Source organism: Tasmannia lanceolata, unplaced genomic scaffold, assembly GCF_043159265.1.
Source record: "Tasmannia lanceolata isolate RefF3 unplaced genomic scaffold, GAP_Taslan_0.1 ptg000024l, whole genome shotgun sequence".
NCBI classification, from domain to species: Eukaryota; Viridiplantae; Streptophyta; class Magnoliopsida; order Canellales; family Winteraceae; genus Tasmannia; species Tasmannia lanceolata.
This window is the reverse complement of record NW_027518701.1, coordinates 1,584,355-1,596,190: the sequence shown is the minus strand read 5'-3', so window position 1 is coordinate 1,596,190 and position 11,836 is coordinate 1,584,355. Positions and strand designations below refer to the sequence as shown.

Genomic DNA, 11,836 nt, shown 5'->3' with positions numbered 1-11,836 from the left:
ATTCACTTTTCTTAGCGGTATGAATAAAAGACCCTCAATATAATAAAGAACAAATAATGAAGCACTCTTTTTAGCCTCTTGTTAGGCTTGATACATTAACAATGAAAGCTCACAAGTCTCTCCAAGAATAGAGAACAATTAAGCCTAAGGAGATCTTCTTCAAATAGATGTGCAAGTTCAAAGCTCTTTGAAGAAATCAATAGATTTAAAGGTTAAAGCTCAAATTAGGTTTTCAATAAGTTCAAAAATCTTAGAATTCATGAGAAAACATCATATTTATAGCCCACAATGATTGCTCAATATTTAGGCAAGAAAAGAAAAAAACGGGTCAAAAAAACAACTAGCCGTTATGCCCTAACGGCTAGTTTTTCGCCCAACTGCGATAACCCGCGGGAGTGCCCAGTCGACCGCGGTAGGGCAGTAGCCCACCACTGGCCTACTGGAATTCTAGCAAAAAACAGTTTTTCAATCGCTTCTTGTAAAATTCATATCTCCCTCGTTTCTTATCGGATTTTGATGTTATAATACTCTACGGACATGAGAAAATGAAAGCTATATGTTAAAAATATTTTCAAAAATATTTGAAGATGTTTTGAACCATTTAAATCAGTTTTAAGCTGTTGTTTTCACAATTCAAGTGCTAATGTCATTCATTTTCATTTGTAAACTTTGGTTAGCACTTGGGCTTTTGTTCTTGGGCTATAGACTTTTGTTTTAATAACATTTAGGACCTTTGAAAATGATTTTACATGAAATACAAATAGGTTTCAAGGTTGGTTTTGAGAGTGGATTAAAAAACACTTTGAAATGCAAAACCACTTGAAAAAGATCTCCAATACAATCTATAAAGTTAAACTACTTAGCACCTTGATCGTATTGTCTTCAAAGGTCTTCCTTGGGCTTTTGGCTTGTAAGTGAACACTTAAGAATGATTTGGTACATGTGAATTCTCTTCTTGAGTGAATCTTCCCTTTTGAGGCATGAGAAGGTCTCCAACACTTTGTTCAACTTCAAGCTCCTCTTGGCATATCCTAGGCATACTTGTGGGATCCTCAACTTGAGCTATATGCTTGGACATCTTCCAATGATGGTTCATCCAATGTGTGCAAGCTCTCTTAGTTCCTTTGTGCATGTTGATTCTCAAGCCTTGTGTCATGTTGTATTGTGTAAGGGCGATATGACATATGAAGTTCCTGTTTAAGGCACAACACTCCAAGGCAACACATTAGTCTATAAAGACTAATCAATTTGGGTTTGCTAGCATCAAAACAAGAAGGTAAATGTGAGTAGTTGAACCCATGGGAACCCTTGGGCTAACATTCTCCTCATTTTTTATGATGGCTAACCAAATTGATTAGGAGCTAGGAGATATCAAAAGAATAGACAAATAATATCAAAGAGATATAAAATGAAGTGTAACACCCCCCCTCACTACATGCATAAGTGCAAATTATCAATATAAAACATGTAGTGCATATACACATGGACTTCTTAATCAATTTCAAAATTCTCCCCCTTTTGGCAGCAGCAAAAAGGAAGGTTTCAATAGTGAAAGCTCAAACTAATATGCCTAGATGTGCAATAAGCACTCCCCCTATCTACTTATCATGAATATGATGTGCTTAAAGTGAATAATGCATGATAAGAATGAAGCATCATAGGTAAGTAAGATATCCACCCTTTTTTTTTCTTTTTTTTTGATGTATCCAAGTATAAACATATTAAGCACTCCCCCTAAATTTTGTTATGCATGTGTTCGAATAAGTCTATATGCCTATGGGCATTTTAGTCATTGTAGTTATTGTACAGCTTTTATTATATTAATAAAAGGGTGAGGGGGAGATACCCAACTCACAGACTTTCTCTCTAATCTCTTTTGCAACATGGTATCAAAGCACTAGGGTTTCTTATCCCTAGGGAAACCTTTAACCTCCATCTTCTCTATCAACCCTAACCCTAACCCTAAACACTCCCCCTTCTCCCTCTCTCTCACCTAATCCTAACCCTAATCCTGCTATAGTACTGCTACAGTGCCGCCACAGTGCCGCTACTTCTCCTCTCTTTTACCCCGCCCCCTTCCTGCCCTCCCCAGCACCCCGTCGTCCCCTCCCTTCAAACCCAACCTGCTCCACCTATTATACCCTCTAAAACCCTCTTTTAAAACCTAATCTATTTTCTGGTCTTGCATTTCATTATTTTTCTTTGCTCAATGTGCCGATCTTCTTTAATCCTCTTCTCCATTTCTCTTTCAGCATCTTCCTGGTTCTTTATGGGTTTCTCTATACTCATGTCCTGCACCTTTGACATCGTCATATAACTCTTTCTATTGATTAATTGGTTCTGCCTATCTTTCTCTCATTTCTATTTGCTGTTGCCGTTGGTAGTGGTTTATTTGTTCGTCTATATTCGTTGTCGTTATGGATCCTCCCGTCATTGTTGATCACTCCATTGGCATGACCACTGACGTCAGTGCCTCTACCAAAACCTCAGCCTCTTCTTCTTCTTCTTCTCACTTGGCACCTGTGGAAAATTCTTACCCACAGTTGAATATTGCCAAGTTTGATGGAACCAACTATTTACCGTGGAAGGTTGCAATTGAGACTTACCTACTTGGGCGAGGCAAAGTCTGTTTCCTTCGTGAGGATCCTCCTTCGCCTAAGGATCCTACGTATACTCACTGGGAGCAGGAAGATGCATTGATACGGAGTCTTCTATGGCAGAGTATGACTCCTGATATTTGTTCTACTCTGATTTCTTCCGACTGCCAAGGAGATCTGGGATCATACTGCAGTGATGTATTCTGGGGTTGAGAACATCACTCGCATATATTCCACTTACTCTGAGTGGATACAGCTCCGTCGTGACGACATGTCTCTTGAGACTCATTACAGGAAGTTCATCTCTTTATGTCAGCAGCTTGATGTCTTTCTGCAAATCACTTCTGATATTAATGTTCTCTGGCGTCAACGGGAACAGATTCGAGTGGTGCACTATCTTGAGAGCCTAGGCCCAGAGTTTACCCATCTGCGCCATCAGATTCTTGGTTCTGGGAACATTCCTTCGTTGCGCGAGACTTACTTCTGAGCTCAGCAGTGCGTTAGCGAGACTCCCTCCCGCCCTACTTCTGAAAGTTCGGCTCTTGCAGCATATGATAGTGGTGGTGGTACTCGTCCTTCTCGGGGTGGTGGTTCTTTTTCACGAGCTCGTGGCCGTGGTGGTGGTCGTGTTGGGAGTGGGCGTGGCCGTCCTTATTGCACCTACTGCCAGCGCGATGGCCATGTCATTGAGACTTGTTACACATTGCACCCTAAGCTCAGGCCGCCTCGATCAGCTCACCTCAGCACTTCTGTCCCATCTGATTCAGTCGTCTCTGCTCCTGCCTTGCCACCTGCTGATGACTCATTCTCCTTTACGCTGGTAGACTATGAGGAGCTCCAGCGCCTTCGACAGAGTGCTTCACAGGCCACTGTGGGCTTTGCCCAGCTAGGTAGTTCACATACTACATTACTTTCTAGCTCCGGGTCCTGGATCATTGACTCAGAAGCCTCAAACCATATTACTGGTAACTCATCACAGCTCTCTTCTTTTCGCACTTTTCCATCTGCTTTTCAGTCCATTACTTTAGCTGATGGTTCCACTACACCTATCACTAGTATTGGTACCACATGTCCTTCACCTCATCTTCCGCGATCTTCAGTATTGTGTGTCCCTAAATCTCCTTTTAGTTTATTATCTGTTAGCCAAATTATGAAAAATCTTTCTTGCTCTATCTCATTCTTTCCATCTTACTGTCTTTTTTCAGGATCTTTCGACTGGGAGGACGATTGGATCGGGTTGTGAGGTGGATGGCCTGTACCGTCTTGACTGCAACCCCTCTTCGTCAGCCTTACACAGTTCAGTGGGTTCCTTTGAGTGGCACTGTCGACTGGGTCACCCATCACTTCAGGGCCTCCGGGCAACATCCTTACTTCCCTCTTCTGTCTCTCCATTTCATTGTCAGTCTTGTGAACTCGGGAAACATCATAGAGTGTCTTTCCCTTCTTGAGTTGTCACTAGAGTAGATAGTTTATTTCAGCTCGTTCATTGTGATGTATGGGGATCTTCTAGGGTCGCGTCGAATAATGGATTTCAGTATTTTGCTGTTTTTATTGATGATTACTCTCGAATGACTTGGCTGTATCTATTGAGAGAACGCTCCCAGGTCTTCTCTGCATTTCAAAATTTTCATAATGAAATAAAAAACCAGCTTAGTTGCTGTCTTAAATGCCTGTGTACTGATAATGCACGTGAGTTTTTCTCTGGTACTGGTGGCTTTCAGGATTATCTCTCCTCTCATGACATTATCCATCAATCCTCTTGTGCATACACCTCGCAGCAAAATGGTGTCGCCGAAAGAAAACTGCGCTATCTACTTGAGGTGGCTCACACTCTCCTCTTCCAGATGCATGTTCTTAAAACCTACTGGTCTGACGCCATTCTCACTGCTTGTTTCCTCTCCAATCGTCTTCCATATTCGGTGCTTCATGGGGATTCTCCATTTCACATCGTTTATCCACATCAGGATTCATTCCCTCTTACGCCCCTTGTCTTTGGCTGCATTTGTTTTGTCCATCATTTGAGACCTGGCCGCGACAAGCTTGACCCTCGGTCAGAACGATGTGTTTTTCTGGGTTACTCTCGTACCCAGAAAGGATATTGTTGCTATAGTCCACGTCTGCGCCGTTGGTATGTATCAGCTGATGTGAACTTTTTTGAATCAGAATCATTCTTGGGCTCTACCTCCGTTCCTCATGTTGTCAGAACGGAACCTGATGTGACAATTTCTCTTCTTGTTCTTCCCCCTCTTCCTCTGACTTCCTTAGCACCTCCTCCTGCTTGCCCCACTGGACAGGTTGGTTCGTGTGCTCTTAGGGTGGCTCATCCCCCTACTAAAGTCCAATATCAACGTCGTTAACAACAGGCACAGCTTCCTCACACCGACAAATTGTCTTCACAGGCAGAGATCTCTTTACCCTCTCATCAGGTACCTTCATCTCCTGTAGTTGTTTCTGACTCTCCTATTGCTTCACGTACTCATTCTCATTCTACTGCTCACCCCATTTCTAATTTTGTCTCTTATGATCATCTAACTCTTCCTTTCAAAAGCTTTGTCTTGTCTGTGTCTTCTGCTGTGTTACCCCAGTCTCTGGATGAGGCTCTTCATGGCGAGCTGCAATGGATCTTGAAATGGGAGCTCTGCATTCTAATCACACATGGGATCTAGTTTCTCTACCTGCTGGTGCTCGTCCTGTAGGATGCCGTTGGGTGTTCTCCATTAAATATCTACCTGATGGCACGGTTGATCGACTGAAGGCTCGTCTGGTGGCCAAGGGCTACACTCAGACATTCGGTGTCGACTATCATGAGACGTTTTCCCCAGTGGCGAAGATTTCTTCTGTTCCGGTTCTCCTCTCCCTTGCAGTAAATAATGGATGGCATCTTCACCAGTTAGATGTGAAAAACGCTTTTCTGCATGGCGACCTCCTTGAAGAGGTGTATATGAAGCAACCATCACGTTATGTTACTCAGGGGGAGTTGTCCTCATCAGTCTGTCGCCTCAGAAAAGCAATTTATGGGTTGAAGCAATCGCCGCGTGCATGGTTTGGCAGATTTAACGAGGCAGTTATGAGGTTTGCCCTCAAGCAGTGTGGTGTGGATCACTTAGTATTTAGTCATCAGTCCTCAGCAGAATGCATTATGTTAATTGTATATGTCCATGACATCATTATTACAGGGAGTGACTCAGGGGGAATTCAGAAACTGAAAGACTTCCTACAAAAAGAGTTCGCGACAAACGACTTGGGACGTCTCAGATATTTTCTTGGGATAGAGGTTGCATATTCTTCTAATGGTTTGTCTCTATCACAGATGAAGTACATTCTGGATTTGTTAGAAGAGACATGAAATCTTTATGTGAAACCTGTAGCTGCACCCATGGATCCAAATGTGAAGCTAGTTCTAGAAGAGGGTGAGTTGTTGAAGGATCTTGGTAGGTATAGAAGACTTGTGGGCAAACTTATATACCTTACGATTACTCGCCCTGATATATCCTATGCCGTTGGGGTGGTTAGCCAGTACATGACCTCTCCTCGTACTTCGCATTGGAATGCAGTGGTTCAAATACTCAAATATCTTAAACGTGCACCAGGAAAGGGATTATTATTCAAACGACATAGTCATACACGAATTGAGGGGTTCTCAGATGCTGATTGGGCTGGATCCCCTGCGGATAGGAGATCGACTACCGGGTATTGTACCTTTGTTGGAGGTAACCTAGTTTCATGGAAAAGTAAGAAAGAAGATGTCATTGCAAAATCAAGTGGAGAGGTAGAATACAGAGCCATGACGCATACTACGACTGAGATTATTTGGTTGAGATCACTCCTAGCTGAGATTGGTATTGTGTTTCCTTCGCCGTCACAGTTGTATTGTGACAATAGAGCAGCTATCTATATTGCGACGAATCCGGTCTTTCATGAGAGAACAAAGCATATTGAAGTTGACTGTCATTTCATTCGTCAGAGAATCCAGAAAGGGGAGATACGCACTGTATTTATTCGTTCTGCAGAACAGTTGGCTGACATGTTTACCAAACCATTAAATAAATTAAAACTGAGTGACATATGTAACAAGCTAGGAAGGTACAATTTATACATTCCAACTTGAGGGGGAGTGTTAGAATAAGCCTATATGCCTATGGGCATTTTAGTCATTGTAGTTATTGTACAGCTTTTATTATATTAATAAAAGGGTGAGGGGGAGATACCCAACTCACATACTTTCTTTCTAATCTCTTTTGCAACAGCATGAACATAGATCAATCACGGCATAGCATAACAAGTGAAGTGATTGAAAAGATACGAAATTTGAAGGTTTTATTAAAAAACTATCATGATAATAAGGTAATCAACTTGAATACACATGATAGGGATAGGGACAAGCAAAACATAGAGATATGATTAGCATTTGTAAGATAGTTCTATGTTTGGTCCTATGTAGAGCTATGCAAGATGGGCACAGGAAAATGGTAACAATAAAGTAACCTTGTGGTCCATGAAATATGAATGATATAACATTTTGAGCTCTCCTAATGCTTATCATAAAAGATTTAGCAAGAAGCATTGAGTACAGTGCATGACAAGCAGTTTTTTTTTTATTTGATCAAAAAGATTTACATGTTAAGCACAACAAATGGGGCAATGGACATTGTGAGCATATAATAATAGTCCATATAAGTATACAAATGAGACAATTTGGCTCTCCCCCCAAGTATTTGTCATTGGCCTTAGATAAAACCTATAAGGTATGGCATGATAATGCAAAATGGCTAAAGATATGACAATGAGTGCATAGCCAATGGATCTTATCCTGAAAAATGATGTACTTAGCTTCAAAAGCACATGATATGAGTGAGAACTCATAGGAAATGAGATGAACAATTAAGGTAGAGTTCTATGAAGAATAATTCTAGAGAATTTTCAAGATAGGGCACATGGAACAAAGTACTTATCATTGGCAAAAATAGTAACATATGAATCTATCCAAGATAAGTCTAAAGCCTAAGAAGGATATAATATTAAGCTCAGGCTAAGGGTACTTGCCATAAATGAGAGACGATCTCATAATGAAGGCATAAGACAAGTCACAACTACAACACATATGGAGCAATAAGGCTCCACATGAGTGTACTTATCATATGTAATATAATATACATATCAAACAACATATGATAAGATAAAAAATGACAGATATTACATATATAGCTCCCCTTTGTTAGAGACTCATACAAAGTATAAATCCAAAGGGCTGTCCAATACAGAGTCACCAAGGGTTTGTAAAGTGATTAGTTGAAATAATAATCCTTGGGCTACAATTACATGATTGCTAAGGATACTCAAATGATATCCTGTGAAGTGGTGAGACATCCTAGCAATACATGCTCCCCCTAACTGTGTGCATATATTATACACATATATACCAAGTTAAAGCACATATGACTGGTCAAGGCTTAGATGCTGGCATATAGCCAAATGATTAGATGTTTTAATTTAGGTGATGGTACTGTTCCTTCAAGAAAAGGCATGAGCACCTATTTAATAGCTTTTAACATTGAGATTTAACATCTTTACCATGTAGCTAATACCACACAAGAGGAATATCACACACACACACACACACACACACATATATATATATATATATAGAGTGCTATAAATAAACAAACAAAAGCACACCAAGGATAAAGTTAAATAAGTTTGATGAGGTACACTATCCTAGGATACACAACTCTATCATAGTGTGAAGGTAACTAGTTCTTTTTAGTTTTCTTGCAAAAGCAAACTACTTTTCAACTTTAGGGAATGTTCATTTCATTTTCATTTTCATGTTCCCTATTAGCTTGTTAGATGTGTTTTGATGGATTAAGTCCAATTAACAAATCAAGTATGATTATCAAAACATATTTCATTTCAATTCTTCTCTTTTAAAGCCAATTTTATACATTTCTCATTTTTAGCACACCTATAGCTTTTTAGTCATTACCTCATGATTTCGATGATGTTCACAATTTGCAAAATGGTCATGAGATACAAGTTCGAGTATATGATGGAAATGCTTTCAAATAACTCAAACTTATAGTGATCTAGCTTGGGAATCTTTCACTATGTTATACATAGATCGCATATATAGGCATGAAGTGAGTGTATCTTTATTTTAGATTACATGCCTTTAACTAAGTGGATTTTGATGATTCCACTTTTGTTTTAAGTTCACAAGTCTAGAATGTTTCAAGTTTAATTACTTTGTGAAAATATCAATGTCATATAGATGATATAAATAAATGACCAAGTATCAAATATATTCCATAATGGTAATGTATTCCAATGTACACTCTTATGTAGGTTTTAACTAGACTCTCGTTTTTCTAGTGCACATAGGTTTGGTGTGACGGGATTAAGATAAATAAGGTTTATTAGCACTTCACTTTTTCCAATCAAATTTCACTTGTTTGAAAGTTTTAAATTAATTTTAGAGTTCTTTTCAACAAGTGATTTTCATGTCAAAGATGAATGATATTAACAATAGTTTTGGAAATTCACTAAGTTTTGCATTTTGACCCAACCTTGTTGATTAAAGAAGTTTAAGGATTGATTTACAGTGATTTTGCTTAGACATAATATTTATGCATTTTTCTTGATTTTCTATCATTTCTTATATTTTCAATTTTCATTCACTTTTCTTTTATATTTGCTAGAATTACATGATCAACAACTCTAGAGTAATAGAATCTAGCAATAGCAAAACTTGTTTCATTTGAATTCAAGTTTCAAGATATTGGTCTTAAGAATATAGCTTGAACCAACCTAAGCTATTCCTATGGGTCAATAAGGGTACTAAGTGCACAAATATGTTTCAAGTGATATAATAACACTTAGACAAAATAGACATGATCATACTAAAATAAGAGTGTGTAATTTATTGTGCACAATAACATGAGCTTTTAGATATCAATATAATATATCATGTTATCAATGGTATGAACACATAAATATAGATACATATAGATAAACCAAGATAGGTATATGCGTATCTATAATACATTTTCAAAATGATGTGATCTTTAAGCAATGACTTCTAGACATATAATATTCAATAATTATACAATATCTAGCATAATATTCAATTGATTTATCATTTTAGCACTAGCTAACTAGATACATATCAAGCATATGATATCTAGCGTACAAATAATTCAACATGAAATAACCATTAAGCACAAGTATACACTAGATACAAGAAGTAAGTATCTAGAAAACCTTTTTCAATAGATATGACAATTATAAGCACAAACAACTAGATGCAAAAAGATCAATCTTCTTGGAAAGTATAGCATCTAGAAATAAAGTTACAAAAGATATAGACTATCAATCGCATGTGAGATACAAAGTGATGATCAACTTCAAATGCATGTATCTTCTTAATGTTTTTCAAAAGATCTTACAATATAAGCACAAGCCCCTAAATCTAAAATACAATCATGATTAAGATTCAAGTGAGGGGTTTTGGAACCCAAACCATCTTGGGTCCAACCAAGTTTGTGTGATGTAATAAATCTTTGTTAACCCACACAAAGTTAGAGCTCTTTACAAATCTAAATTTACATCTAGATTTGTAATGTCCAAATCTACCACAATAATTACAAGATGTATATGAATAGGTAGATGAACAAGATGAACCACAAGAATGCTCACAAAGATGTTTACCTTTTTCTTCTTGTAACTTGTGGTAATCTAAGATTAATTCTTCATTTTTAATCTTCATCTCATTGATTTCTTCTTTTAGAACATTTAATTCATAAGATGAGTTTATCTTAAGTTCTTCTTTTAATTTCAATTCCTCTATTTCTTTTTCCAATTTCTTATTATTTTCAGTTAATTCATTTTCTTCATCTAATAAATCTTGATAATTTTTTTCCGATTCTAATATTTCATTAGAAATAGAGGTAAGAGAGTGTTGGAGTTTTTCATTTTTTGAAAGTTCAATATTTAAGGCCTCCTTTAATTTTTCACATTTGTCAACAAGTTCATTAATATTTGGAGTTTCATAAGATACACTATTATTTACATTCTCCAAAGCAATAAGACATGTTGTATCAAAATTGTTTTCAAGTTTAGACCATATTCATTAGCGTTTTTACAAGTAGAAATACTATCAATTAAATATGCCGGTAAAGCACAACATATGACACTCATAGCTTTTGTCGTATTCATTTACTCTCTTAGATTTACATAGTGTGAATCCATTTTCAATCAAGCTTAATAAGTCATTATCTAGACCCTTTAGATATCACCTCATTTGGATCGACCAAGATCCAAAGTGGGTTCCATAAAATCTAGGAAGTCTAGATGCTATTAGGTTGCCAAAAGATCTTTTCTCTTGAAGATTTTCAAGTCAAAACCTATGTAAGAGCCTTTGGCTCTGATACCAAATAAAATCCCAATAGGGCAACCCAAGAGGGGGGGTGAATTGGTCAATTAAAATTTTTGCTCTAAATATAAAGGTGTGTGAGATTAATCCTAGATTATTCTAAGCTTTGTTCAAATATGGTTGGTGGAAAATGAAGAAAGAGAAATTACCAATCACCAAACAAAAATTAAGAAACAATAAAGGAGGTAGAGAGAAATACCACACAATTAAGACACAAAGATTTATAGTGGTTCGGTCTATCAATAAGACCTACTCCACTCTTCCAAGTTTGTCTCCTTGGGTACTCCACTAATAGTGAGATCCCACTATAGCCGAATCTCCAAGCCGTACAATCACTTCTCCACCTCCGAGGGAACAAACCCTCTTTGCACCGGATTCACCTTTGTCAACGGGCTGAATCGTAGACCCTCTATTACAATCAACTTCTCCTTTCTCCAAGGCCGAAACGTAAAACCCTCTTCACAATCTTGATTCACCTTTCTTAGCAGGCCGAATCGAAGACCCTCAATACAATGAAGAACAAATAATGAAGCACTCTTTTTAGCCTCTTGCTAGGCTTGATACATTAACAATGACAGCTCACAAGTCTCTCCAAGAATAGAAAACAATGAAGCCTAAGGAGATCTTCTTCAAATAGATGTGCAAGTTCAAAGCTCTTTGAAGAAATCAATGGATTTGAAGGTTAAAGCTCAAAGGAGGTTTTCAATAAGTCCAAAAATCTTAGAATCCATGAGAAAACATCATATTTATAGCCCACAATGATTGCTCAATGTTTGGGGGTAGTTGGACAAGAAAAGACAAAAAACGGGTC

General features: G+C 37.9%; 1 protein-coding gene across 1 annotated transcript; it reads left to right on the top strand.

Annotated features, from left to right (window-relative positions):
* The first annotated feature begins 2,417 nt into the window (after positions 1-2,417).
* Positions 2,418-5,193, top strand: LOC143857413 (uncharacterized). Its single transcript, XM_077367838.1, has 7 exons — positions 2,418-2,795; positions 2,854-2,985; positions 3,094-3,696; positions 3,803-3,879; positions 4,108-4,891; positions 4,997-5,069; positions 5,183-5,193. The coding sequence occupies exons 1-7, from the start codon at positions 2,418-2,420 to the stop codon at positions 5,191-5,193; spliced, it is 2,058 nt and encodes a 685-aa protein (XP_077223953.1).
* Positions 5,194-11,836: the final 6,643 nt, after the last annotated feature.